Source organism: Manacus candei, unplaced genomic scaffold, assembly GCF_025592945.1.
Source record: "Manacus candei isolate 608988 ecotype Guabito, Panama unplaced genomic scaffold, ASM2559294v1 h1tg000099l, whole genome shotgun sequence".
NCBI classification, from domain to species: domain Eukaryota; kingdom Metazoa; phylum Chordata; class Aves; order Passeriformes; family Pipridae; genus Manacus; species Manacus candei.
In genome coordinates this window covers 661,568-689,443 of record NW_026138147.1, presented here as the reverse complement: position 1 = coordinate 689,443, position 27,876 = coordinate 661,568, and the positions used below count along the sequence as shown (strand labels likewise).

The following is a 27,876-nucleotide window of genomic DNA, read 5'->3' as shown; positions in this document are numbered from 1 at the left end:
ACCTGCACACAAAGGCTTCTCCCTTTTGGGCCTGGAGGAAAGCCCAGGAGGAGATTCCTCCTTTAGTGGTCAAGGGAAGGAGAGGAAATCCCAGAAGTGCTGTGTTATGCCTTTCAATCCTTACCAATTGCCAGGGATACCCTCTGCTAGAGCAGGACGTGTCTCTGGTCAGAGAGGGACGTCCCTCTGACCAAAGTCACCCCACCCCAAAGGCCTCCTGCTGTGCACTGAAGGGGTTCTGCAGGTAACGTGCTCGGGGGAGAGACTTTGACTGGCTTTGCTTCTCTCAAGGATAACCCCTCACATCCCAGAGGTTCCCAAGGATGAGCACAGACAAGAGGAATGGGATCAGCACTCACTTCCTCGCTCGAATGCCTCGTCTGTGAGTTTCTCAAGCAGCTTCCAACCAACTGTAGCAGCTGGGCATCAGGGTCACATGGAAATAAAACAAAGACAAAAAGGCATTTAACAAGGACTTTTCCCTGAGGAACTCCTGGAATGCATTGAGCAGGTTCTGGGGCAGAACACAGCACCCAGCTGGCCCTGGAACCACAAGGTCCTGTGCACCAGAGCCCGACAGCAGCGCTGGGGGGGCTCTGACCTTCGAGGCCACTCAGGCTCTCCTGGCCAAGAACCTGCCTCGGCTGCCACAGCATTCGGGCACCACACAGGTGCCTCAGCACAGTCCCACCAGAACAGAGACACCCCAAAGTGTGAGACACTCCTCCTCCACACTGCACGAGTGGAGAGGGACCTCCCAGGGCCCTTCATTGTCCCTTGGCCTTTTCATTTGGGCCTGTCTTCTCAAAGACTTTCAGATGACCACAGGCAAGAGGAATGGGATCCAGCACACCTACTTATCAACCCAAATACATCTCTTAGGACACTCTGCCACCAGCTCTCCATTTCTGCCCACTGGGTTCACATGGAAAGAAAAAGGAAAAAAGGAAACTTCACTAGGACTTTTCCCTCCAGATTTCAAGAATGCATGAAGGAGCTTTTTGGGGACACACATATCCCTTATACTGCTCAAACCTCTGATATACTTGGGGTTTTTAGATGACTTATTTCCCCTTCTATTACTGTCAAAACAGAAGAAACACAGCTCTTACCAGCTCCTTCCAGGAATCCCATGCCTCTTCTGTCCCAGGTCCTTTTCTCAGGGTTCATTCTGCAATGCAAGGGAAAAGGGGAGCAAAATCTATGGGGTGGGCACAGGACTAGAGAAGAGGAGGCAGTTGAGAAGATCTGGGGGGCAGCCAAGAGAGACAGGAGGCTGTGAACTGCCAAGCCTTTGCCTTCCCTGGGTTTGCTGGAACAAGGGCTGAGCCCTGCTGCTCCCCTATGATCCACCCCAGGGCCTTTGCTGGGCTTTGTGAGAGCCAGGGACGAGCCTGCCTGGTGTGAATTTAGGAGGAGAATAACATTGATGACCCAGCCGAGTCTCGGCTGTGCCTCAGTCGTGCTCACCCCAAGTCAAGGACCTTTCAGTTGCCCATGATCTGCCCGGGAGGAGCTGCACAAGAAACCAGGAGGGAGCACGGCCAGGACAGGTGACCTGAATGGGCCAGAGGGATATTCCAGAGCCCAGAACGTCATGCCCAGTACATGAACTGGGGGAGTTGACTGGGAGGTGCCTCCCGGGGATGGGCTGGGCATCGGTCAGTGGGTGCTGAGCAGTTCCCTTGTGCATCACTGGTTTTTCATGGCATTTATCCCTCTCAGTACTTTTCTTTTTCATTCCTGTTATTGCTGTTACTATTGTTGTTATTACTGTTATTATATTTTACTTTATTTCAATTATTAAACTGTTCTTATCTCAACCCACCAGTTTTACCTCCTCCTGATTCTCCTCTCCCATCACAGGGGTGGGGATGATGGGAGGGAGCAGCTCTGTGCTCCTTAGTTGTTGGATGGGCTTAAACCACAGCGGTCCTTTTTGGTGCCCAATGTGTGCTCCACCAGCACTCAGGCACAGCCTTCCAAACCATTCCACAGTGCCATGAAAACCCCTCACTCCCAGAGCTCCTACCTCCCACCCAGCTCTTGGGCTGCTCCAGAGTATTTGGTCACAGAAGCTGCTGTGACCAAGGACACCCTCTGCCAGGAGCTGCCCTGCCGAGGCTCCCCGGGCATGTCACGGCCCAGGACCTTCACCTGGAGAAGAGAAAAATGGGAAGAGCTGCAGGAAAACCACGAAGCTCCAGAGCTGAGAGCTCAAAGGGCTGGGCAGGGTCTTCTCCTGCCCCCACCCCCTTAGAGATGAGCTCCAAAATCCAGGCCCTGGTGTGGGAAACTCCCCTATGGTGCTCCAGAGGAGACTTGGGAGTGGAAAGAGGAGGGTTGGTGTGTGATACTAGGAGCACTGGGGGGAGCCAGAGAGCCATACTGGGAGCACTGGGGGGGAAATGAGAGCGCTGGGGGGGACCAGTGAGCGATACTGGGAGCTCTGGGGCTGCACTGGAATTTTTAGCCCCTGAATCCCATGATCTGATGGCAAACAGGCCATGTGGCTTAAGTTAGGGGGATTCAAGGCTCTGGAACATGAATTTTGGGAGCTGCAAGGCTCAGAAAGACAAATTTGGGGAGCTCTGGGGCTCAGAAAGAATGATTTAGGGGGCTTTGGGGCTGAGAAACTGATTTGAGGGACTTTGGGGCTCCGGAACACTGATTTCAGGAGCTTCTGGGCCTAAAAAGCCCTTATTGAGGGATCTTTTAAGCTCAGAATCAGCAATGTAGGGAGTATTTAGGCTCAGAAACCCCCATTTAGAAACATTTTTTGGTCCAGAACACCAATTTAGGGAGCTTTGGAGCTGAGAAACACTCTTTTGGGAGATTCTGGGCTCAGGAATATCCATTCAAAGAATTTTTGGGCTTCCAAAAAAACTTGTTTAGAGAGGGTCTTGTTCAGGAACCCTGATTTAGGAAGCTTTGGGCCTGGGAAACACACATTTAGGGAGCTTTTAGGGTCAGAGCCAGTGATTTAACGAGCTTTTGCTGTTCAAAGCATTGATTTTGGGAGCATCTGGACCAGAAGGACCAATTCAGGGAGCTTTGGGGCTCCCAAACCCCCTCTATTGGGTTCATGTGGCCAGGTTTTGGTAGCGGGGGGGCTCCAGGGGTGGGTTCTGTGAGCAGCTGCCAGAAGCTTCCCCATGTCCGGCACCGCCAATTCCAGTGGCTCCATCTGTGGTGCAGAAGGAATTAGAGCCAGAGGAGAGCAGAGTGAGAACAGAGGAACAGCTCTGCAGACCCCCAGGGCAGTGCAGAAGGAGGGGCAGGAGGTGCTCCAGGCACCAGGGCTGAGATTCCCCTGCAGCCCAAGGAGGAGCCCACGCCAGAGCAGGGGATGCCCCAAAAGGAGGATGTGGTCCTGTGGGAAGCCTGTGTTGGAGCAGAGTCCCTGCAGGGGCCTGGGGATCCCTGGAGAGAGGAGCCCACGCTGGAAGAGGTTTTCCTGGAAAGACCTGTGGCCCTGTGGGGTGATGCCAAATTTTGCCCCAAAGAAGGCGCAGAGGAACTGCTCAGAGACAGAGTTTTCAGTCTATAAGCAGGAGGTATTTATTTTTCACGGCCGGGAAGCAACCAGGTCGCCCTGGGCAAACTGCTTCAACTCGAGAAACACACAATCCGACTTTTATACACCTTTTACTAAGCAATTACATCATATATTATGAATATTCATTACATTGCAACATCTGCTTTTAATATTCATAACAGGTGGAGTTGAGGCGGAGTTATAGGCGTGGTCCTTAATTTTGGGGAGAACTTCGGTGGGAGTTCCGGTCTTTCTTCATCATGAACCTCATGTCCTTTTCATCATCATCCTCCTAAACTTTTGAACCTTTCCTAATTTGGGTAGCTTCCTTATGAATTTGGCAGGGAGTTTTGGTATTTGGCACTAATACCTAATTTCTTGGTTTGTCCCTCTCTTTATCTCTTTGGTTTCCTCTCCATATGCCTTTTTTGTGTGCTAGCATTTTCTGTTCATGTTTATGTTCTTCTGTGTCAGGGTGTCCTGTACCTCAGTGAATTTATTGTCTCCGCTTTCCTAATACTGAATTCTATGTGCTTTGCTAAAGCTTGCATCTATATTTTGTGCTTAACTCTTTATATTGCTTAAATTCGCTTTTCAGGTGTTACCTGGCTTCATTTCCCCCCTTTTCTCAGAACTTACGAATTCCTTCGTCAAGTTCTAATCCTAAAGGGCGCTGATATGCTTTTATCATTGCCCAAATCATTTGGGTTCTCTTGACCATGGACCTCAACTTACACCACAGGCATATGTTCATGAGGGTTAACAAGAACATGCCTATAGCTATAATCAATATGGGGTGTACCAGGTAGTGAAAGACTTGAGTTGCTGTTGGAGAGTACCCTGTGAAAATGTCCCACCAGTGATGTTGACCTACTTGTGCAACTTTCGTCAAGATATTCTTTATACCCTTTGAATTATGCTCGACTTGCCACAACATGCGTTGGGTCGTTTGATTCACTCTTTGAACTAACTTTCTTACTTCAGGATGCACAAGCATTTCTTTGAGAAACTTAGTATCCATGCCTATCTGTAGTTTGGGTACCTCATGATACAAGGTGTAATCAGCTTCGATTAACTGTTGTGTGGTTATGGGTGCGGTATAGTTAAAGTCACAACCTACAATTTTTGTGAAGTTTCATATACAAAAGTTAGCATCACTATTCAAACGGGCTCAACTTCTCCTTTGATCGAGGTTTGACCCTCAATCTAATCAGAGCAATAGGCAGAGCTTGATACCATTGTAAGTTGGTTTCTTGACATATTTTAGCAATTTGTTGTTTGATAAGATGATTCATCTTTTCTACTTGCCCACTAGCTTGTGGCCTGTAGGGCGTATGTAATTGCCATTTAATCTGCAATGCTTTGCTTATTGCTCTCACAACTTTTGCACAGAAATGCGAACCTCTGTCTGAGGATATACTCCTTGGTATCCCAAACCGCGGTATAATTTCGTTTAACAAAACTTTAGTTACTTCTCTCTCTTTGTTTGTTCTACAGGGAAACGCTTCAGGCCACCCAGAAAAGGTATCAGTTAGTACCAATAAGTACCTATACCCCCCTTTTCTTGGGAGTTCAGAGAAATCAATTTGCCATATTTCACCTGGGAATTTGCCTCGATTTATTGCTCCTTGATGTACCTTGGTCCCTGTATTTGGATTATTCTTCAGGCATCGTTCGCATTGGGTTGTAACTTGTTTTACAGTAGTGAATAATTTTGGCCCTGCTATTCTAGTTTGCAAATACTGATAAAGCGGGTCTAAGCTCCAATGCGTTTTCTCATGTTCTGTTTTTACAAATTGCCACATTAATTTCTCTGGTATTATTAATTGTCCTGTTTCTAATTGACCCCATCCATTGTCTAATAATTTGCCTTTGTTCTTTTGAATCCACCTATGATCTGAGTCCTGATAATTTGGTTGGAAGTTGGTATCTAGCTCTTCTGGTATTAGAGCTGTTATAACCACTTCCTCGGTTCTTGCCGCAGCTAATTTAGCTTCTGCGTCAGCTTTCCTATTTCCTATCTCTGGAACAGTGTTACCTTTTAGGTGTCCTTTACAATGCATTATGGCCACTTGTGCTGGGAGTTGGACTGCTTCTAACAATCGTAGAATTTCTTCTGCGTGTTTGACTGTTTTCCCTTGGGCGGTTAGCAGTCCCCTTTCTTTCCAAATTGCTCCATGAGCGTGTACAACAGAGAAGGCATACTTAGAGTCTGTCCAGATGTTAATTCGTATGCCTTCTGCCAATTCCAGAGCTCGGGTAAGAGCTATTAATTCCGCCTTTTGGGCTGAGGTCCCTGCAGGTAAAGGATTTGATTCGATTACCTCTTCCGTTGTGGTTACTGCATAGCCCGCCATCCTTACTCCTTGCTTCACGAAGCTACTGCCGTCCGAGAACCAGTTGTCTACATCTTCAAATGGCTCTTCTTTGAGATCCGGGTGACTGGAGTAGACTGCTTCGATGTTTTCCAGGCAGTCATGCTCAATTGGTTCTGCTGACATTCTTCCTTCTAGAAATGAGGCTGGATTCACAACGTTAGTTACTTGAATGGTTATGTCGTCTGACTCAGCTAGGATTGCTTGGTACTTTAAGAATCTGGAAGGTGACAACCAATGGCCACCCTTCTGTTCTAGTACTGCGGACACAGTGTGGGACACTAACACAGTCATTTTCTGGCCCATCGTAAGTTTTCTGGCCTCTTCTATGTTTATGATCACTGTGACCACTGCTTTCAGACAGCTGGGCCACCCTTTGCTCACTTCATCCAGTTGTTTGGAGAAATAAGCCATGGCTCTTTTGTGTGGTCCCAATTGTTGTGCCAAGACTCCTAAAGCCATTCCTTGCCGTTCATGAGAGAACAGCTAAAATGATTTTGTTACATCGGGCAGGCCCAAGGCTGGGGCTTTTATGAGTTCTTGTTTCAGTCTCTTAAAAGCTCCCTCTGCTTCGGGAGTCCAGACTAGGACACTCTTAGACTCTTTCAACAAATCATATAGTGGTTTAGCGAGTATCCCGTATTGATAAATCCATAAACGGCACCAACCTGTCATCCCTAGAAAGGCTCGTAGATCTCTCGCTATTTCAGGTTTAGGCATTTGGCAGATGGCTTCTTTTCTTGTTGTTCCTAGGGATCGTTGTCCTCTGGAAATTTCATATCCCAGGTACACCACTTTTTCTTGCGCCAACTGCGCTTTCTGTTGAGAGACTCGATATCCACTTAAACTCAAGAAATTCAACAGAGAAATAGGCCATTTAACACACTCTTCTTCTGATTCAGTTGCTATTAATAGATCATCTACGTATTGCAGAAGAGTGCCATCCCCCTGTGGCCTTTCACTGTTTTTGTAGCCTTGAGGTAACACTGTCCAGGTTAATTGGGTCTTTCTCCCTTTACTCACAAATTCCCATTCAAAGGCAAAAATCTTTTGGCTTTCTGGGGCTAAGGGAAGGCAAAAGAATGCATCTTTTAGATCTAACACTGTGAACCAAATTAAATTGTCCTTTAGCTTGGTCAGGAGGGTATAAGGGTTTGCCACCACTGGGTGTAGAGTTTTTGTTATTGCATTTACAGCTCTCAAATCTTGGACCAATCTATAGGTTCCACCAGGTTTCTTAATTGGTAAGATTGGTGTATTATAATCTGATTCACATTCCACTAATAGTCCTAATTCCAGGAATTTCCCAATTATGGGTTCGACCCCTTTCCTGTCTTCTAATCTCAGGGGATACTGCTTCCTCACTACTGGTCTTGCTCCAGGTATAAGTTCGATAACAATAGGTGTTGCCTGTCTTGATTTCCCAGGTACATCAGTAGCCCATACCAACGGGTATGCCTCGCTCATAATCTGCTCAATACTCCGGCTTTCAGGTTTCGGCTCTATGTAACTGATTGTCAAGCTTAGGGCTGTAATCAGTTGTTCTTCATTTACCTGGAATTCCAGTTTGTCTTTGTTGAATTTTATTACAGCTCCTAAATTTTCCAATAAATCTCTACCTAGTAGAGGTTTTGGAGAATTTGGTAAGTACAAAAACTGATGGATCCCCATTTGCTTTCCAATTTTGTATTTAATAGGTTTTAGGAAATAAGCTTTTTCTGGTTGGCCTGTTGCTCCTACAACTTGTACAAATTCATCGCTCTTGGGTACCAATTCTTGATTTAAAACTGAAAATGTTGCCCCTGTGTCTATCAGAAAATCTAATTCTTTTTCACCTTCCCCTAGCTCCATTTTAACCAGTGGGTCTGCTAGGGAACGACTCACCGGTCCCCTTCAGTCACTGCTCTGATGTGCAACAGCAGTGTTTGCAAGCCTCTCTCCCAACTGGGGGCAGTCTCGTTTCCAATGGCCTATCTGAAAGCAATTGGAACATTGGTCTGGTCCTACCCTGATGGGTTGAGGTCCAAATCCTCCCCTCCCTCTCGTAGGGTAACCTCGACCCCTCCCCCTTACATTTGTGTCTGGGTATTTTGTATTTTGGGCTGCCACTGCTACTGCTACGATCTGAGCAACTCTTTTATCTTCTCTCTTTTTCTCTTCTTTTTCTCTGTTGTTGTATACTTCCCAGGCCTCATTCATCAATGTCTCTAGATCTCTATTTGCTGGATGTTTAAGTTTTTGTAATTTCCTTTTAATGTCGGGAGTACACTGCCCCATTACCAATCCTAGTAGCTGTTGTCTCCCTTCTTCTGATGCTGGGTCTAGGGGTGTATATTGTCTCATGGCGGTCCTGAGTCTATCCAGAAATTCTGAGGGACTTTCATCCTTTCCCTGTCTAACATCATACAAGGCTACCCAGTTAATGGCTTTAGGTATTGCTTTCCGCAGACCTAATGCTATTAGCTTCCTATATTGCACCAGTTTCCCATAAGAATCGGGGTTGTTTGGATCCCACTCCGGATTTCTACTTGGAAATACAACTTCTAACTCTTCAGGTAACATGCTGGCATGATCTCTCCCCGTTTTTAATACTAGTTCCTTTTCCGTTTCTGTTAATTCTGATAGCATTACTTCTATATCACTCCAGTCAATGTCTAGGTTCTTTGCAATTAACTCGAACCTCTTAGCTACCCCTTCTGGATTTTTCCTAAAATTCCGGGCTTCTTCTCTCCAGCTGTTCAAATCACTCGTCGTAAATGGCACCTTTACTCGTCCCTGGCCTCCTGCAATAGGCATTATCTGTCGGAGGGGAGCTATTGTATGACTTCCCCCGATCCTTTCTCTTGCCTCTTTTCGTGCTACAGATCTAGTATAGTGTAGGTGACTAGTTCCTTCCCCAGGGTCTTCTTCTTGGACCCCGGTATCTATTCTATTCTTTCTTTTTTTCTTTTCTCTTTCCCCGTTTCGGTTCCTCGTCTTCACTCCCTGTTCCTGCCCAGTCATCTTCTGCCAACCCTCTAGCATGATTCACACAGTCCAGCCGCCTCTCTCTCTGAGTTTGGAGGAGATGCTGTCGGCGTTCAGCCTGCCCGGGGCTGCGCTCCTCATTTTCCTCTATCTCTCTGGTATCCCTTTTATCGTCTATTTGAATCACTATGTTTAATCTTTGTTAGTTGTTTTCCTTTTCCCCTTGAGTTATAATGTCACTATCTTCTTTACTACATCTTGTCTTGGGGAAATCACCCTTCTTTTCATTGCCCCCTGGTCTCAATGGGCTACTTTCGCCCTCATAATCAGCTCTTGGTGTGCTACTCTCCACTCTATAGATGCTATCTTCTCTTCTTGGTGTACTGCTATCTCTATTTCTGTCGTCTTTTGGTTTAGGCGGACTACTCTCTTCCCCGTGACCCTCCGGTCTTATCAGGCTACTTTTTTCCCTATCGACCTCTAATCTAGGTGGACTGCTTTCTTCTCTGTAACTTTCTGATCCCTGTGGACTACTCAGTCCCTGCGAGCTGCTTTCTCCTTGGGGGCTCTCCAATTTTGATGGGCTACTTTCTTCCCAACTGTCTTTTGATTTTTGAGAACTATATCCGGTCCTAAATCTTCCTAGCTCTAGTGAAATATCTCCTAATAGGCTAGTGTCTCTTTCACCTTCTCTCCGCTTTGGTCGTGGTATCCCGTATCCTGGAGCATATGGTTGATACTCCCATAGACTTATTCTACTTTCTTCTTCACTGTCCCTTCTTTTTAATTTAAGACACTGTTGTCCGATACTACAAGCATCACAACAGCGTTCTTTTGGTTTCAAATTTTTCTTATCCTTTTCCAAAGCTAAAACCAAGGGGTCCTGCGGTGCAACATTTACTCCGCATTCTCTTTGCCACTCAGGCTTATTCCTGAGCGTGAAAAACATATCGCAATAAATCACTTCATCCCACTTGCCCAGTCGACGGAGGAACAACATAAGTTGTAAAATAGTGTTGTAATTTATTGTCCCTTCAGGTGGCCATTTTTCATCATCATCTAGTTTATACAGAGGCCACCATTGCGTGCAGTACTTTAAGAGTGTCTTTTTGCTTATGTTTCCTCCTGGGGCTCCCCCTAGATCTCTCCAGTGTTTTAAGATGCATCCTAGAGGGGTTTTCATATTTATGTCTTTACTTTGCTGGGTTCCCATTATTATCGTAAGGTTTAAGTTATGTAGCGATTGATAAGGTTTTACGGGAGACAGAGGGGTTTACCAGGCAAACCTATAGGGTGTCTTACCAGATTTTCTTATTATTCGAGCGTCAGTGATATACCAACTGACCTGGGGATCGTGTTCCCAGACTGGTGCCCAATCAAGAAAATTCTCTATCACTAGAGGATCGTATCCTAACCTGTCACTTTCTTTTTCTAATTTTGCTATGAATTCTCTTATGTGATACTCTATTACATCAAGCAATTCTTGTCTCTGGATTCGTGCTTCTGTATCCAACCGGGCTAGGCTTCCATCAATGTGTTCTAGCTGAGTAGCTTTCGGTATGTCAGTGAACTGTACTTTGAACCGCAATACTCTCCTTATTCTATTCCACCGTCTCAAGGTATTTCTCACTTTATCCCAACACTTCATGTACGCAATTTCCAGCCGCTTCGTCCGTTTCTGGCCTGGCTCCTCACGGAGAACAGGAACCGCAGAGCAGGACTCCCACTCGCTTCGCAGCAATGCCGCGTCTCACTCACTCACACACTCACACACTTGCACGCTCAATAAAAAAGCTTTCCTACCTTCTGGTTTCTATCTGAGCAATCTACGTCACCAAACAAAGCTGCGAGAGGGCGCCGCAGACCGTGAAATATGGGTTTGCTGTTGGCTGTCCGATCTTATGTTATCACAAAATCACAGGATGTTGCTGCAAACTATAAAACACACTTCTCACAGAAAATGCAACCAAGATGTTACAAATACTTGTCTATGAGTGTGGCGGCAATAAAATCTCACCCACTTAGTTTCTGCCAAATCTTGATTTGACCAACAGCGTATACAGTGGAAGGTAAGGGTACGATTGGGCGCTATTTCTTGTGTTCCTCTTGGACCCAAAATATATTTACCACAATTGTTACACAAAGCTCTAACATACAGTGAGCAATAACAGAAAGGACAGATTTTAATCCTAGGATTTATACGTGCCGGCAAAAGCTTATTCACTCTTATAGAACTGAGATTGCAATCATTTCCCATATAGAGTTAAAAGACGTTTCAAGGATTATACTGTATATGAAAACACAACATCTAATTTTTCAACGGACAAACAAACCGCTGTAAACAATAAAATCGTAAATGAGAGTCTCTCAGTACCTAAATAGCTTATTTTAGTTTCGTTTTACTCGTTAACAAAAACCAGAACAGTCTGCAAGAGAAACCGCATTCCAAGAATTCTTTGCTGGTACAAGGAGTTCCCTGGGTCCTAAAGCTCCTAGAAACACTCAAGCAGCTTCGGAAGAATTAAAAATGGTTAACTCTCTGATTCGAGCACAGTTTCCAATGCATTACCAGACAATATCTTGCACGAAACAAAAATGATCAGGGGAAATTAGAGCAAGAACATTTGCAAACAGGACACAGAAACATAAAGGGTGAACACAGCATTACAAAGAAAAGACAATTTTACACTGCAGTGTCGGGACTCTAACCCGATCAGGGACTCTAACCCTTTCTTGGCAGGACTCTAACCTGCTATCTTTGCAGGACTCTAACCCGCAACTTTCAATACCTGGGACTCTAACCCAGCTTTAGGGCTAATGCTGAGGCGTCCCTCCAGCTCCCTTTTGGGCGATAGCGTCCTATCCCCACCAATAAAGCGCTTTTACCTAAAATATAAAAGATCAAATACCTCTTAATTTGGAGCAGGAGATTCTTGTCCACCGTTGCGCAGGTCCAAGGGGTCCGGGAGACTCTGCCAACAAAAATTCAGTCGGGGGGCCCTGAGAGCGTCCCGGCCCCTTGGGTCCTGGCTCAGGAAGACCCCCCTCTCCTGCCTGGCTCGCCAAAATTGATGCCAAATTTTGCCCCAAAGAAGGCGCAGAGGAACTGCTCAGAGACAGAGTTTTCAGTCTGTAAGCAGGAGGTATTTATTTTTCACGGCCGGGAAGCAGCCAGGTCGCCCTGGGCAAACTACTTCAACTCGAGAAACACACAATCCGACTTTTATACACCTTTTACTAAGCAATTACATCATATATTATGAATATTCATTACATTGCAACATCTGCTTTTAATATTCATAACAGGTGGAGTTGAGGCGGAGTTATAGGCGTGGTCCTTAATTTTGGGGAGAACTTCGGTGGGAGTTCCGGTCTTTCTTCATCATGAACCTCATGTCCTTTTCATCGTCATCCTCCTAAACTTTTGAACCTTTCCTAATTTGGGTAGCTTCCTTATGAATTTGGCAGGGAGTTTTGGTATTTGGCACTAATACCTAATTTCTTGGCTTGTCCCTCTCTTTATCTCTTTGGTTTCCTCTCCATATGCCTTTTTTGTGTGCTAGCATTTTCTGTTCATGTTTATGTTCTTCTGTGTCAGGGTGTCCTGTACCTCAGTGAATTTATTGTCTCCGCTTTCCTAATACTGAATTCTATGTGCTTTGCTAAAGCTTGCATCTACATTTTGTGCTTAACTCTTTATATTGCTTAAATTCGCTTTTCAGGTGTTACCTGGCTTCAGGGGGACCCACCTTGGAGCAGGGAAGGGACTTTGACTCCTCTCTGAGCAGCAGCAGGATCAGCCTGTGATGTTTGGGATTACATTCCAGTCTCCCTGAACCACTGAGGAGGAGGAGGGAGGGTCTGGGATGGAGGGGGCTTGGGGGGAAGATTTTTGTAAGATTTCTTTTACCTCTCATTATCCTGCTCTGATTTTGTTGGTAATAAATTCAATTAATTTCCACAATTCCAGTCTGGTTTGCCCATGATGTAATCAGAGAGGGATCTCTCTCTGTCCTTATCTCAACCCATGAAGCTTTTGCTGTATTTTCTCTCCCCTGTCCAGGTGTGGAGGGCAGTGATAAAGTGGCTTTGGTGGGTGCCTGGCACCCAGTCAGAGTCAACTCACTACACACCCATCTGGGGAGCTTTTGGGCTGAGTGACAGCGATTTAGGGAGCTCCTGCATTCAGAAATACCCATTTTGGGATCTTTGAGGCTCAGAAAAAAAGGTGTAGGGAACTTCTGGGCTCAAAACCAGCAACTTCTGCTTTTTTAGGGGCTCAGAACCCCACCCCTCAGGAGCTTTTGGTCTCAGATACTGCAAGTTTGGGAGCTTTTGATCTCAGAAGCAGTGATTTAGGGAGCTTTGGGGCTCAGAACCATCCATTTAGGGAGATTTTGGTGTCTCAAACACTGATTTAGGGAGATTCGGGGTTGAAAAACACCAATTTCGGGAGCATTTGGCTCAAAACCACTCATTTAGGGAACTTTTGGCCTCAGAAAGTCTCATTTAGGGAGCTTTTGAGCTCACCCAATTCCAATTTAGGGAACTCTTGGTCTCAGAAACAAGTATTTATGGATCTTTTGGGGCCTGAAGCAGCAATTCAAGTAGCATGTAGGTTCAGAAAGAGGGATTTAGGGAGCCCTGGTGCTCCAAACCACCAATTTAGTGAACCTTGGGCCTAAGAAACCCCAATTTGGGGAGCTTGAGGCTCAGAAAACCGGAGTACCAGTATCCTGGTATCAGGAGCTTTGGGTCAGGGAGAGCGATTTGGGGATATTTTCAGCTCAGAAAGAGCGAATGAAAGAGCCTTTGGGCTCCAAAAGACCAAGTGAAGCAGATTTTGGGCTCAGTAGCCCCCATTTAGGCAGCTTTGGAGCTCCAAACCAGCGATTTGGGAAGCTTTTGGGCTCAGAAACACTAATTTCGGGAGCAGAAGTAGCCCCACGGGGGGAAGGGTGGGAGTGAGGGGCTGCACTTACCTGGAAGAAGGTCGGGACGAAGCGGCTCCGCAGGGAGCACCGCGGGGCTCCTGACGCTTATATTCCTCCTGCCCTACCCCACTCCTACAGGACCTACCCCTGCCCTTTATCCCCTGGCACCTCAGTTCTCGGGTGTACACCAGTTTCTCGGAAATCCCTGGAAACCAAAAGCGAAAATGCTCCGAGCAGGGGGCGGCTCCTGGGGCGGGAGAGGAACAGCAGAGCCCCGGGGTCCCTGCTGGGGCGAGGGGGCACAGCCAGTGGCCCCTGCCTGCTCCTGGGGCCTCCCGGGGCACCAGGAATGGCACTGGGGGGGAACTGAGAGCACTGGGAGCCAACCCCATGGTCTGATGGCAAATGGGGCGTGTGGCACGAGTTAGGGGGTTCGGGGCTCTGGAACCCCAATTTCAGGAACTTCGTGGCTTAGACACTCCTCTTTTGGAGGTTTGGGGTAATAACAGCGATTTCAGGAGATCTGAGGTCGAGAAAGAGCAATCTGGGGGACCTTGGGGCTCCAGAATACCAATTTCAGGAGCTTTTGGGCTCAGAAATTCACATTTAGAGAGCTCTGAGTCTCAGAAACACCAATTAAGCAAGCTTTGGACCGAAGAAAAAACAACCCCCAAACCAAACAATAAAACAATTTATAGATGTTTTGAGCCAAGAAAGAACAATTTAGGGAGAGTTTTGGCTCAGAAACACCCATTTAGGGATATTTTGGGGTCTAAAAAACTGCTTTAGGGAGCTTTAGGGCTGAGAAACACTCATTTTGTGAAGATTTAGACTCAGAAATATCAAACTGAGGAGTGTTTGGACATCCAAAAAACCTGTTTAGAGAGGGTTTTGCTCACAATGGCTGAAATATAAGTATGGGGAGGCCTGGCAGATTGTCTGTATCCCACTGCCCCAAACCCCTCAGCAATGCCATGTGCTTGCAATGGGGGAACCAACACTGGATGGCTGGAAACATCTCCTGTGTCCCAAGGCACTGCCTGGAACACTGTCCTGGGCCTGGAGAAGCAAGTTTTAATGGTGACATGAAACCCCTGAAAGAACTGAATCAGACAGTGGAACTCATTTCTGAACCAGCCTCAGAGACACTTGGGCCAAAGAACCTGGCCCTGAGCGGGTGAATCACATCCCCTGTCATGCACCAGCCTCTGGGGAGATCCCAGGATGCAAGGGACAGGTGAAGAGGACACTGAGGGCAAAGGCTGGTGGGCCTGCAAACACGGGGTTACACATTTACCAAAGGTTCCTCAACAGCAGAGGATCTGCCAGTCGGGCTGGCCCTGCCCAGTCAGCATATTTACGTGCTGTGGAAGGGGACAAAGTTCCTGCAGTGCACATGAAAAACATGCTGGGGAAATGTGGTGGGTTTCTGTGGCTGGGTTTGGTAGCACTGGGGGGGGTTACAGGGGTGGCTTCTCTTAGAAGCTACCAGAAGCTTCCCCTGTCCTGTGGAACCAACACCAGCTGGCTCCAGGACGGACTCCCTGCTGCTGGCCAAGACCAAGCCAACGAGGAGTGACAGTAACACCCCTGGGATAACATATTTAAGAACAGAAGGCTGTGGGACAGAAAGAATTCCAGTCAGGGAAGAGCAGAGTGAGAACATGGGAACAACAAAGTAGACCCCAAGGTCAGGGCAGGAGGGGCAGGAGGAGCTCCAGGTGCTGGAGCTGAGGCCCTGCAGCCCGTGGGGCAGAGCAGGGTGGGGCAGCTGTGCCCCTGTGCCCATGGGGGAGCATCGGGGTGCAGAGACCCCCCTGCAGCCCCTGGGGGAGAATTGGGGTGCAGAGACCCCCCTGCAGCCCCTGGGGGAGAATTGGGGTGCAGAGACCCCCCTGCAGCTCATGGGGGAGAATTGGGGTGCAGAGACCCCCCTGCAGCCCCTGGGGGAGAATTGGGGTGCAGAGACCCCCCTGCAGCTCATGGGGGAGAATTGGGGTGCAGAGACCCCCCTGCAGCCCCTGGGGGACCATCGGGGTGCAGAGACCCCCCTGCAGCTCATGGGGGAGAATTGGGGTGCAGAGACCCCCCTGCAGCCCGTGGGGGACCATCGGGGTGCAGAGACCCCCCTGCAGCTCATGGGGGAGAATTGGGGTGCAGAGACCCCCCTGCAGCCCCTGGGGGAGAATTGGGGTGCAGAGACCCCCCTGCAGCCCCTGGAGAAGCCCACTCCAGAGCAGGTGGATGCCCAAAGGAGGCTGTGACCCCGTGGCAGGTCCAGGATGGAGCAGGGTCCTGGCAGGGACCTGCAGCCCGTGGAGAGGGAAGCCCAGGCTGGAGCAGGTTTTTCCTGGGTAGGACTCGTGGCCCCTGTGGGGGACCCACGCCGGGACAGCTCATCCATGAGGGACTGACCCCATGGAGGAGTGACCCACGGGACAGCAGGTTGGGAAGAGCTGCTGCCCGAGGGGTGGACTCACGCTGGAGAGGTCCATCAAGGACTGTCTCCCGTGGGAGGGACCCCAGGGCAGCAGGGGAAGGACTCCAACTCCTCTCTCTGAGCGGCAGCAGAAACAACAACTGACTGCAACCCCCATTCCCGTCCCCCTGCACTGCTGGGAGGGAGGAGGGAGAACATGGAGGGAAGGAGGGGTGGGGGGAAGGTGTTTTTAAGACTGTTTTATTTCTCACTCTTTGGTTCTTATCCTGTTAGCAATAAATTTAAGTAATATCCTCACTTTGAGTCTGTTCTGCCCATTGCAGGTAATCAGCAACTGACCTCTCCCAGCTCTTATCTCAGCTCATGAATCCTTGGCTGTGTTTTCCTCTCCTCTGTCCAGTTGCAGAGGGAGAGTGAGAGAGTGGCTTTAGTGGGTACCTGGCATCCGGCCAGGGTCGACCCGCTCCAGGAGAACAGTCTGGGTTATTCCTGCCTCAGGCAAAGGCAAACCCACCCGTGGGATTGATGTTGCTCAAGGACACGAGTGCACTTGGTGGCTGATGTGGGAGAGTGGGAATTCCTGTGTGTGCCTTAAGGGGATTTGATTTGGGGTGAAAATAGCCAATGAATTAAATCTGATGTTAAGAACTAACCAACACTTCTGTGGTGGCTACGTGTGCATCACCTGAGCACCTCCCAGCATCGACCTCAACCACAAGTGTTCCGGGGATCTGAGCCTTGACTTCCCTCGGAAGGAAGGAGGAACTTTGATTAAGCTGAACAACAATTGAACAGTGGAGTCAGAACTGACTCCAATGTGCCACACGCAACAATCCAACACCTCCCACACAGCTTTCCTGTTCCCAGGGATGGAGGCCAAAGTCATGGACTGAATGAATTCAACAAACAATTTTTGTGGACATTTTATGACCATTTGACAGAGGTGTTCCACACACTATGGGAATGATGTCTGTATTTATATCTACCAAATAGATAAATAGGAAATGTGATGGGGAATTGGGAAGTGTGAGAATTGGCATGACATGATTGGTAGGGAGTAAGGGGTGGATATTGTCCTGTTTTCAGCTGGGAAGGAGTTAATTTAGTCTCAGTAGCCATTACAGTGCCAGTTGTTGGATTTGGAATGAGAATACTGTTGATAACACACTCATGTTTGGGGTTTTACTGAGTCATGATAATCCTAAGTCAAGGAATTTGGTTTTGGTTTTGTTTTATGTCCCCTGCTCTGCCAGTGAGAAGGTTCCCAAAAGAAAAAAGCTGGGAGGCAGCAGAGCCAGGACAGGTGACCTGAAATGGCCAAAGGAATATTCCACACCATTAGACATCATGCCCAGTATATGAACTGGGGCAGTTACCTGGGATGGGGGGCTGATCTGGGCTTGGGAAGGGGGGCCTGGCATCAGTCAGGGGGTGGTGAACGATTGCATTGTGCATTGTTTGGTACTTTTTTCCTTTCCATTTAATCATCATTACTCTGATTATTCACTATATTATTATATTTTACTTTGTTCTCAATTATTAAACTGTTCTTATCTCCACCTGCAAGTTTTTCCCTTGATTCCTCTCCCCACCCCACCGGGGGTGGGGGGGCTGTGAGCGAAGGGCTGGGTGGTGAATAGTTGCCAGGGGGGCTTAAACCAGGACAAAGAGCTACAGAGTGAGGCTGCAGGAAGGGGGCCCATGGCACCGTCCACAGCCAGGCCTCCAGGTATAATCCTGGAGGGCCTGATCTGTGGCCTGGTTTTCTGGACCCCCTGCTCAAGGTGCCCCAGGGCCATTGTCACACACCAGGCCCTGGAAACCACTGTTCCCAGCACTGGTCTGTCAGCCACCTCTGAGAGGTGGTTTGTTCCTTCACAGAGGGACATCAAGTGACGGGGCCAGAACTCCAAGAGGTCCCAAGACTTTGTCCCCTCGGGCACAGCCTGGTCTGTGCCACCACGGGCTGGGAGGACACACGTTGTGCTGAGGCCCTGGGGCCTCGTGGCCTCCTGGCACAGCCCGGCAAGGCTGGGCACTGTCACCCCCTTGTCCTTCCCTCAGCGTCACCCCCATCCCAGTGCCCTGGCAGAGCCCTGAGCAAGGTGAGAGGGACAGGATCTGCCTTCCCCGGGCTGGGGATCAGGGCTGGACCTTTCTGCTGCCTCCAGCCGAGCCAGGCTGTGCTCAGCACCTGAGCTGCTGCCCAGAGCCTTTGCCTCCCTGCACTCACGGCCTCCAAGGATCTGCTGGAGAGTCCCTGGGGAGGCTTTGTCAGGAATGGCCCTCGGGGGGCTCCTTAATGCTTCAAGAGACCGCAGGATTTTCAAAGTACTTTTCATTTTCCTTTCCACACTGAATCTCTGAGAGGTTTGTGCAATCATCTGCAATTATCTGCTTTAACCAGTCCCCTGAGAGCCTGTGTCAGTAGTGACACTCACTGGGGCTCATTAATTCTTTCAAGGAGTTCAGTTTTTAGGGGGACTTTGGGTTTTGCTTTTGATACTGAGAGGTTTGTGCAATCGTGGCCCCCAGTTATCTCCTCCAAGGGGGTCCATGAGGAGCCTGTTTTGGGAATGGTCCTCAGTTGCACCCATTAATGCTCTGAGATACTTTCAGTTTCTCTTTGACCCTTGGAAAGGTTTGTGCAATCTCCTCTCAGTCCCTGAGGTTCAAAGGCTCAGCACCAAGTACACCACGGGGCTCATTGAGATAAACCAGGTCCTAATAAACCATGGAACTTCTGTGATTGTCCTCTAATCTAGGAGGGTTACTTAAGGAGGTTGCCTATGTAGTTATGGAGAAAGTTCAAAGAGCTTCTAACAAATATGCATTCCTACTTTAAAGGGTGTACTTTATTACTTTTCTCTTTGGAGAAGAAATGATTGCAGCGTTCTCGAACTGATCTTGATCCAGAGTCTCTCCTAAGGAGGTCTGGACTATTTGGAGAACTGTCCCTTGAGGTCTGACACAGTGTGGACAACCTTGCTCCACATCTCCCCAACCCCATCATGTCTCTCATCAGTCTCGTGGGTCCTGCTCTGCTCACAGAACCGGCTGCACACAGCACAGAGGGGTTTTCCTTCTTTCTTTGCAGCAATCTGAAAGCCCCAAGTTTCACCTTTGGTAACAGACACTCCTCAGCTGTGAGCCAATCCCCGCTGCCACCAATGGGGTTCAGCTCCCCCAGGGCAAACCCGTGCGAGAAACGTTTTAGACGAACAGGAACACAAATAAAGAGTTGGCACTGGGGGGGCACTTAGGGATCCTGGGGGGTACTTGTGGGTCAGTTTGGGGTACGGGAAGCATTTTGGGACACTTGGGCGTCCAGGGGGGCACTTGGAGGTCGGGGGAGGGAATTTGAGGGCACTTGGGGGTCTGGGGACACTTGGAGGAACTGGGGGCATTTATCGGGGCTCTGGGTGCGGGGCATGACGGGAGTTGTAGGCACGGGTACAATGGGCTCTATGGGGCCGCAGGGCATGACGGGAGCTGAAGTCCCAGAAGTGGCTCTAAGGGGCACTTCGGGGTCCGAGGGGCCATTTATGGGTCCGAGGGGCCACTTTGGGGTTCTCGGGGCGCACTTGAGGGCACCTCAGGGGTCGGGGAGCCTGTGGGAGGCACTTGGGGGTCTGCAAACACAGTTGTAACGGGGCTCAATGGGGCGCGGAGCATGACGGGAGTTGCAGTCCCTGCCTTGACTTTCTCGGGGCTCTGTCACCCCCTTGTCCTTCCCTCAGCGTCACCCCCATCCCAGTGCCCTGGCAGAGCCCTGAGCAAGGCGTGAGGGACAGGATCTGCCTTCCCCGGGCTGGGGGTCAGGGCTGGGCGCGTTGCTGGGGGTCCCAAGCAGGGGTCAGGAGACCCATCGGGGTGTGAGGGGGCTCTCAGGGATCCCGGACGGCGCCGATAACGGGTCTGTACGGGCCGCGGAGCATCATGGGAAGTGCAGGCGCGGCTGTGATTGGCTCGTGCCGCGGGGCACGATGGGAGCTGTAGTCCCAGAGTGGTTTAACGGCTCTGGAACAGACTGATACCCGCTAGAGCAGAACTTCTTCCTGAAAGCCAATGTGGTTTCAGAGCCAACAGGGGGACCACAGACATGGGGTTTGTTCTCAGACAACTGCAAGAGAAGTGCAGGGAACAGAACAAAGGTCTCTCTGGAACCTTTGTTGAGCTCACCAGGGCTTTCAATACTGTGAGCAGAAAAGGTCTGTGGGAGATTTTGGAATGTTTAGGTTGTCCCCCCAAGTTCCTTAAAATAATCATCTACTCCACGAGGATCAGCACGGCCAAGTCAGATATGGTGATGCACTCTCTGAGCCCTTTCTAATATCCAATGGTGTGAAACAAGGCTGCGTTCTTGCACCAACCCTATTCACAATCTTTTTCAGCAGGATGCTCCAAAGGGCCACAGCAGACCTTGATGAAGAAGGTGGGATCTACATCCCATATCGTACCCATGGAAGCCTTTTCAACCTAAGGCGACTGAAGGCCCACACTAAGACCTTAAACCATCTTGTCCGGGAGCTGCTTTACGCTGACGCCGCCGCCCTCGTGGCTCACACAGTGGCAGCTCTGCAGCGTTTAACATCCTGCTGTGCTGAGGCTGCTGAGCTCTTTGGGCTGGGCGTCAGCTTGAAGAAGACACAAGTTCTCTATCAACCTGCACCTCAGGAAGGCTTCCATCACCCCCACATCACCATTGGCCAATCAGAGCTCAAATCAGTCCAGCAGTTTAATTACCTGGGTGGCCTCATCTCCTCGGGCGGTGAGATTGACAGAGAGACAGACAACAGGTTAGCAAAGGCATCGAGAGCTTTCGGAAGGCTCCATCAAAGAGTTTGGCGAAATAAACACCTGAAGAAAAGTACCAAGATCAGTGTTTACAGAGCCATAGTGCTGTCTGCTCTCTCATATGGGTCCGAATCGTGGGTCATCCACCGCCACCACCTGCGTCTCCTTGAACGCTTCCATCAACGCTGTCTCCGCACAATCCTAAACATCCCCTGGTCAGATGATGTGACCAATACGTCTGTTCTAGAACAGGCAATAGTCCCATGTATTGAGGCCATGTTGCTGAGAACACAGCTGAGCTGGGCAGGGCACGTCTCCAGGATGAAGAACCAACCACCGCCTCCCGAAGGTCCTGCTTTATGGTGAACTTGCCACCGGCTGCTGCAAGAGAGGAGCCCCGAAGAGGAGATACAAGGACTGCCTGAAACAACATCTCAGCCTTGGCCATATTGATCACCATAAGTGTTTTACTCTGGCCTCCAATCGGGATGTCTGGAGACACACCATCTATAACGCTGCTGCTTCCTTTGAGAGCGCAGCAGGATCACCATCGAAGAGAAAAGACAGCGCAGAAAGAATCGTGTCTTGCCGACCCCATCCAAGGAGTCTCTGCTGTACCTTTTGCAACCCATCTTGTCTATCTCGCATTGGCCTCTTTAGCCACCGGTGTGCTTGTAGCAAATGTGGGGAGAGCCCTTCCCAAATCTTCGTTGGCGAAGCCCGGCCATGCTGATGGTGATAAAGTGGTCTGTGAGTTTGGTGAGTGTGCATGCTTTATGGAGCTATCTTCATGCACCCAGCACACTGAATGAAGTCATGTGGGCTTTCTAACCCAAAAAACTGGTTGGAGAGTTTGTTTCCCAGTTTTTGGTGCCAGAACTTGATGGAACCCAAGGGACCCTGTGACACTGTGGGGGCTCAGGGAACCAAAGGGACCCTGTGACACTGTGGGGACTCATGGAACCAAAGGGACCCTGTGACACTGTGGGGGCTCAGGGAACCAAAGGGACCCTGTGACACTGTGGGGGCTCAGGGAACCAAAGGGACCCTGTGACACTGTGGGGGCCTCGTGGTGCCCAGGGCTGAGGAATCCCGTGGGTGCAGGTGGCTCAGGGAGCAGCTGCAGTTGGAGCTGTGGGATGAGCTCTGGGTAAGTGGCCTCAGACAAAAGGCCCTGAGCTGCCAGCCTTGTTGCAGCCAAGGGAGAGGACACTTGGAGACAGGGCAGGAGCCCAGGACTCAGCAGGAAGAGGCAGACCTTTTTGTGCTTGTGCCTCAGTTTGATGAAACTGAAGTGTTTTGCTAAGGAGGATGAGTTAAAAGGAAAACCAAGTTCTTCCCTCTAAGCAATTGTAAATCCAAAATTAAGAGGCTCCAGTTGAGGAAGTATGGAGAAAGAAAAAATAACAGCCCTTTTTGAAAGGATATATGTGTGTTGGCAGAACAACAAAAGAACAGAAAACCAACAAAACAGTAATCCTGTACCCAAAAATCCCCCTCAAAAAGTAAACAGTTCAATAATCTCTGCCTTTTGGTGCAATTCTAACCATGGCCAGCAGGGGGCGCTGTTGGATCTCTGGAGGGGGCGGGGCCTGCAGTGCTGGTGTTGGCCAGCAGGGGGCACTGTTGGATCTGTGCAGGGGGCGGGGCCTGCAGTGCTTGATGTTGACCAGCAGGGGGCACTGTTGGATCCCTGGGGGGCGGGGTCTGCAGTGCTGGTGTTGGCCAGCAGGGGGCACTGTTGGATCTCTGGGGGCGGGGCCTGCAGTGCTGGTGTTGGCCAGCAGGGGGCGCTGTTGGATCCCGGGGGGGCGGGGCCTGCAGTGCTGGTGTTGGCCAGCAGGGGGCACTGTTGGATCTCTGGGGGCGGGGCCTGCAGTGCTGGTGTTGGCCAGCAGGGGGCACTGTTGGATCCCTGGGGGCGGGGCCTGCAGTGCTGGTGTTGACCAGCAGGGGACACTGTTGGATCTGTGCAGGGGGCGGGGCCTGCAGTGCTGGTGTTGGTCAGCAGGGGGCGCTGTTGGATCCCTGGGGGCGGGGCCTGCAGTGCTGGTGTTGGCCAGCAGGGGGCGCTGTTGGATCTGTGGAGGGGGCGGGGCCTGCAGTGCTGGTGTTGGCCAGCAGGGGGCACTGTTGGATCCCTGGGGGGCGGGGCCTGCAGTGCTGGTGTTGGCCAGCAGGGGGCACTGTTGGATCCCTGGGGGGCGGGGCCTGCAGTGCTGGTGTTGGCCAGCAGGGGGCACTGTTGGATCCCTGGGGGCGGGGCCTGCAGTGCTGGTGTTGGCCAGCAGGGGGCACTGTTGGATCTGTGCAGGGGGCGGGGCCTGCAGTGCTTGTGTTGGCCAGCAGGGGGCGCTGTTGGATCTCTGGGGGCGGGGCCTGCAGTGCTGGTGTTGGCCAGCAGGGGGCGCTGTCAGAAGATGAAAATGGCGGCTTCCCCCCTCCGAGAAGGGGAAGGAAAAGGGGAAAAAGAGGGAGGGCTGTTCCTACGAAACTCACCCTGCCTGCGGCTGGCCCTGGCTGGGATTTCCCCCCTTCCGTCGCTGGACACACGCTGCTGCCAACACAGGAGTGGAGGAGGGAGAGGGCGACCTCCTCCCCCAAAGGTTCCCCTGCAGATGGGTCAGGTCACTCCAATAAAATCAGAGCAGATCTGAGCTGGGGGCAGAACAGGCCACAGGCAAACCGGGGCCAGAAAACAGCCAGGTGACCAGGCCGGAAACAAAGTGAACTTCGGACCCCTCCTACACACCTTGCCTGAGTCAGGGCACAAGTAAAGTGCCTCCTGTTTAGGAGGAGAGAAAAAAAATAACTCATCACCCCTCCCCACAGTCTGCGGAGGGCCATCAGCTGGGAATGTGGATCTGCCAGCTAGTTCCTTTGGGGGGGTCAGTGACCCCGGGCAAACACCTTCCCCCTCCCTCCTTCAACATCTTTCTTTTACAGCCATGCAGGGGAAAGAAAAATTCCCTGCTTGGTTTTTTAGAACACGTAAGCCTATGACAGCTTGTAGTGTGAGGGAATAAAAGCCCATGGGGTTCTTTGTTGGAGATCCCTCCTTGGAGGCACCAGCTCAGGCTGTTTCTGTGTTCCTGCACCAGGGATAAATTGTTTTCCTGTTTTTAAGACATCAGAGACTCTTCCATGGGAAAGCTGGGGTGGAAGCAGTGAGGAAACCTGGTCTGACTGTGAGAGTGGGGGTGTGGGGAGTCACAGGGGATCCATTGGGTCACTGGAGCTGCTGCTGCTGGGAAGGGGTCTGAGGGTCAGCAGTGCCAGTCTGGGCTGGTGGGAGAGTGACAGCCAGGGAGTCTTGGGAATGGTGAGCCTGGGAAGTTCCCTTAAGAGTGTGAGGGGGATCTGGTGTGCAGAGACCCCCAGGAGCCCCCTGAGCCGCTCTGCTCATGGTGGGGGTGCGGCCAGAGAGGCACCGGGTGTGCAGGGGCTGGAGAGGGGAGGGGACAGGGACACGGGGACACAGATGGACATGGGGACACACAGGGACATGGGAACACACATGGACATGGGGACACACATGGACGTGGGAACACACACATGGACATGGGAACACACACATGGATGTGGGAACACACATGGACATGGGGACACACATGGACATGGGAACACACCTGGACATGGGAACACACCTGGACATGGGGACACACATGGACATGGGAACACACACATGGACACGGAGACACACACATGGACGTGGGAACACACATGGACATGGGAAGACACACATGGACATGGGAACTCACATGGACATGGGGACACACATGGACGTGGGAACACACATGGACATGGGGACACACATGGACATGGGAACACACACATGGACATGGGAACACACATGGACGTGGGAACACACACATGGACATGGGAAGACACAAATGGACATGGGAAGACACAAATGGACACAGAGAGCATTTGCTTTGCATCAGGGGTTTATTGATCATTCCAAGGAAATTCCCAGGGCACCCAGGGGATCAGGGGGGTCCTCCAGAGATGATCATCTCCTCATGCCACTGGAGGGAGACAGGACATGGGTGTCACCACCACTTCCAGTCCTGAAAGACAGAGCCCAAAATGGGACCCCTGGTGTCCACCGGCACATGAGAGGGGCCTTGTCCTGACCCTCTCTCTGCAGGGACCTGGGGCAGAAGAAGGGAATTGGAACCCTGGATATACCTGGGACAGGACTTGGCTCCCAAGATCCATGGGGCCCCCAGAGCCTCTCACCCTGGATGCCCTGAAGTCTCCCAGAGCCCCTCCCTGCCCTCACGGTGACCCTGAGGGTCTGCAGAGCCCCCTGAGTGCAAGGAAATGCTTGGAGGCAGCTCTGTCCAGCTCACCTGGACATGGATCAGGGACAGCCCACTTCGTGTCCCTCTGCTTTCCCCAAGCTCTGCCCACCCTGCAGGGCTCAGGAATCCCCCACGACCCCCTCCAGGACCCTTTGTGGGGAAGAGGACCCTCCACTATTTCTCACCTGGACAGGCAGCTCCACCTGGTCAGCCACGGGGGGCTGGGAAGAAAGGCAGGGTTAGAGATACACTGGGGTGTACTGGGGCATACTGGGGCACACTGGGATGCCCTGGAGCCCTGTGGCCATGACAGGGGAGGGTCTGGGAACAGCAGAACTTGGGATACCCACCTCAGACCTCTTTGCTTGACTGGCTTTGATCTCTCCCTGTGGAGAGACCGTGAGGTGTCACTGGGCTGCCCCTAATTCCAGTAAGGGATTGGAGGGCATCCTAAGGCGTTAAACTGGGCGAAACTGGGGACCCCGACAGATGGGGACAGGGGTGTCAAAGGGACTGGACTGTGGGGGATGCAGGTGAGGAGGAAGGAATTCCAGTGGAGGGGACACGGGTAGCAGGGGAAGGCAGAAGTGGCAGGGAACAAAAATCAAGGAATTGGATGGGGTGTCAAGGAGGGGGATTTGGGGACACCACTGTCCCGGGCAATGGGAAAGGGAAAGGACTGGGGGAAAAGCAGGGAGGAAATGGATGGGAAATGATGTCCTGAGTGTATACTGGGGTGCACTGGGATGGATGGGATTACAGTGGGGGCCCGGAGAAAGAGGCCTCCCCAGGAAACACTGGGGTGCACTGGGCTGCCTTGGACGGTCGTGGCCATGAGAGAGGAGGGTCTGGGCCCAGAACAACTCCTGGCACCCACCTGGCCATTCGTCTCTCCCCTGATGATGCCTCCCTGTGGAGAGACAGTGAGAGGTCACTGGTCACTGGGGTGTCCCCAGTCTCAGTAAGGGATGGGGGGACCAAACTGCCCCCCAGTTCCCACACTGCATGTCCCCCAACTCCAGGACTTACCAGGGTGCAGGAACCCCAACCTGTGTTGATGATGGTCTGGGGAAAGAGAGCAAAGGGTTGATCAGGATTGGCCATTGTGGGCCTGTGGGGGGACACAGGTGTCCCCACCCCACCCCGCCCATGGATACCCCCTCATATGAGAAGGAAAATCTGCAGGAACCATGGAGATGCTCATGGATGGTGAAAGGGAGATGCCAAGACAAGCGTTTTCCTGCTCACCACCAGGATCCAGTCCTGCACCAGAGCCGAAGTCAGGGCGACGAGACCCGACCCTGAGCCCATCCCTGAACCCATCCCTGAAGTGATCCTGCTGGGAAGGGGGACCCATCCAGGCATCTGCTGGGGGGCTCAGCAGGATGGTGAAGAGCAGGGCCACGCTGAGCACAGCGACCTTCATCTTCCTCTGGGCCTGGGCAGCGCTGGCTGAGGCTGCACAAGGGCAGGAGCACATTTATCCCTGCCGGGACTCCTCCCTGCCCCCTCCCCGAGAGCCCCCGGGGCAATGCCCGGCTGGGCACAGCCCCCAGCCCTGGCCACAAGCCCAGCCCTGGCACAGAGTCCATCCCGCCTGCGGCACCCATCCAGCCACCTTCCCCGGCATCCCTCCAGCTTCCTGCACGGGGCAGCTGCCCCTGGAAGGGCCCAGGCCCCTAGGGGTGCCAGGGGGGTGGGCAGGGAGCTGAAAGCAGCTGCATACCCTCTGGGGACAATCCCACAACAACACAATCCATCCTCCCATGTCCTCCTGCCCATCCCTTCCCACAGCTTTCCCTCTGGGACACCCCAGGGCTGAGCCCAGCCCCAGACTTGAAGTGTCTGATTAGTTTTCTCACTCCAGCCCCATGGGGAAAGGAGAGGGCTGGCACCGACCAGGATCCAGGAAAGGATCCCTAGGTGGGAGAACAGTGGGGGACCTGGGCAGTGGGAACAGCCCCGTGACTGGGATCTCCAGGCACTGGAGGCACTGGGGAGCACTGGGCAATGTTGGGCACCTGGAGACAAGGGGGAGGCTTGGGGAATTGCTGGGGTGTGGCAGTTCCCAAATCCAGCCCACCCCATTTCCCAGCACTGTGGGCCCCAAATGGGTCCAGTCTCCAGCCCCAGAGCCGAGCCAAAGGGTAAGATTCTCTGCCCTGGCCCTCCCTGTTCCTCTGCAGGCCATTTCTCTTTCCCACTCTGCTCTCATGAGTCCCATTCCACAGTTCAGTCCTTTCAGGGGGGCTGTGCCCCCAGTGATGCTTTTCAAAGCCCAAGGGAGGCTTCCACTCCCCATTCCACTTTTGCACTGGCCAGATGGGACTGCTAAAGGGCAAGTGAGCCTTCCTGAGCAATCCTTTGCTCTCCAGTCACTGATCAGCTGATGGAAGGGAACCAGGAAGCCCCGGTGGGTGTGATATTGTCCTTGGCCATCTGTCAGAGTGGCAATTGGCACATTGGTTGCCCTTTGATCCCACACAGCCCAGGAACCCTCAGGGCCCCTTTCTGAGGC

The 27,876-nt window shown here is 51.2% G+C and overlaps 1 protein-coding gene across 1 annotated transcript; it reads right to left on the bottom strand.

The window, feature by feature from the left end:
* Nucleotides 1-505: 505 nt before the first annotated feature.
* LOC127461329 (uncharacterized) lies at nt 506-26,784 on the bottom strand. The gene is made up of 6 exons (XM_051769008.1): nt 26,607-26,784; nt 13,863-14,019; nt 12,630-12,756; nt 2,033-2,157; nt 1,113-1,171; nt 506-915 (listed from the first exon to the last, which is right to left on the bottom strand). The coding sequence occupies exons 1-6, from the start codon at nt 26,782-26,784 to the stop codon at nt 854-856; spliced, it is 708 nt and encodes a 235-aa protein (XP_051624968.1). The 3' UTR covers nt 506-853.
* Nucleotides 26,785-27,876: the final 1,092 nt, after the last annotated feature.

What these genes read in the sequence shown, in the direction of transcription:
- LOC127461329 (XM_051769008.1), bottom strand. Translation starts at nt 26,784, where the DNA reads ATGAAGGTCGCTGTGCTCAGCGTGGCCCTGCTCTTCACCATCCTGCTG. An exon ending in TCGTCCCGACCTTCTTCCAG is followed by an intron (nt 12,757 to 13,862) that starts GTAAGTGCAGCC and finishes CTTCCCCCCAAG; the next exon opens with CCCCCTCCATCCCAGACCCT. An exon ending in GCCCAAGAGCTGGGTGGGAG is followed by an intron (nt 1,172 to 2,032) that starts GTAGGAGCTCTG and finishes CTTGCATTGCAG; the next exon opens with AATGAACCCTGAGAAAAGGA.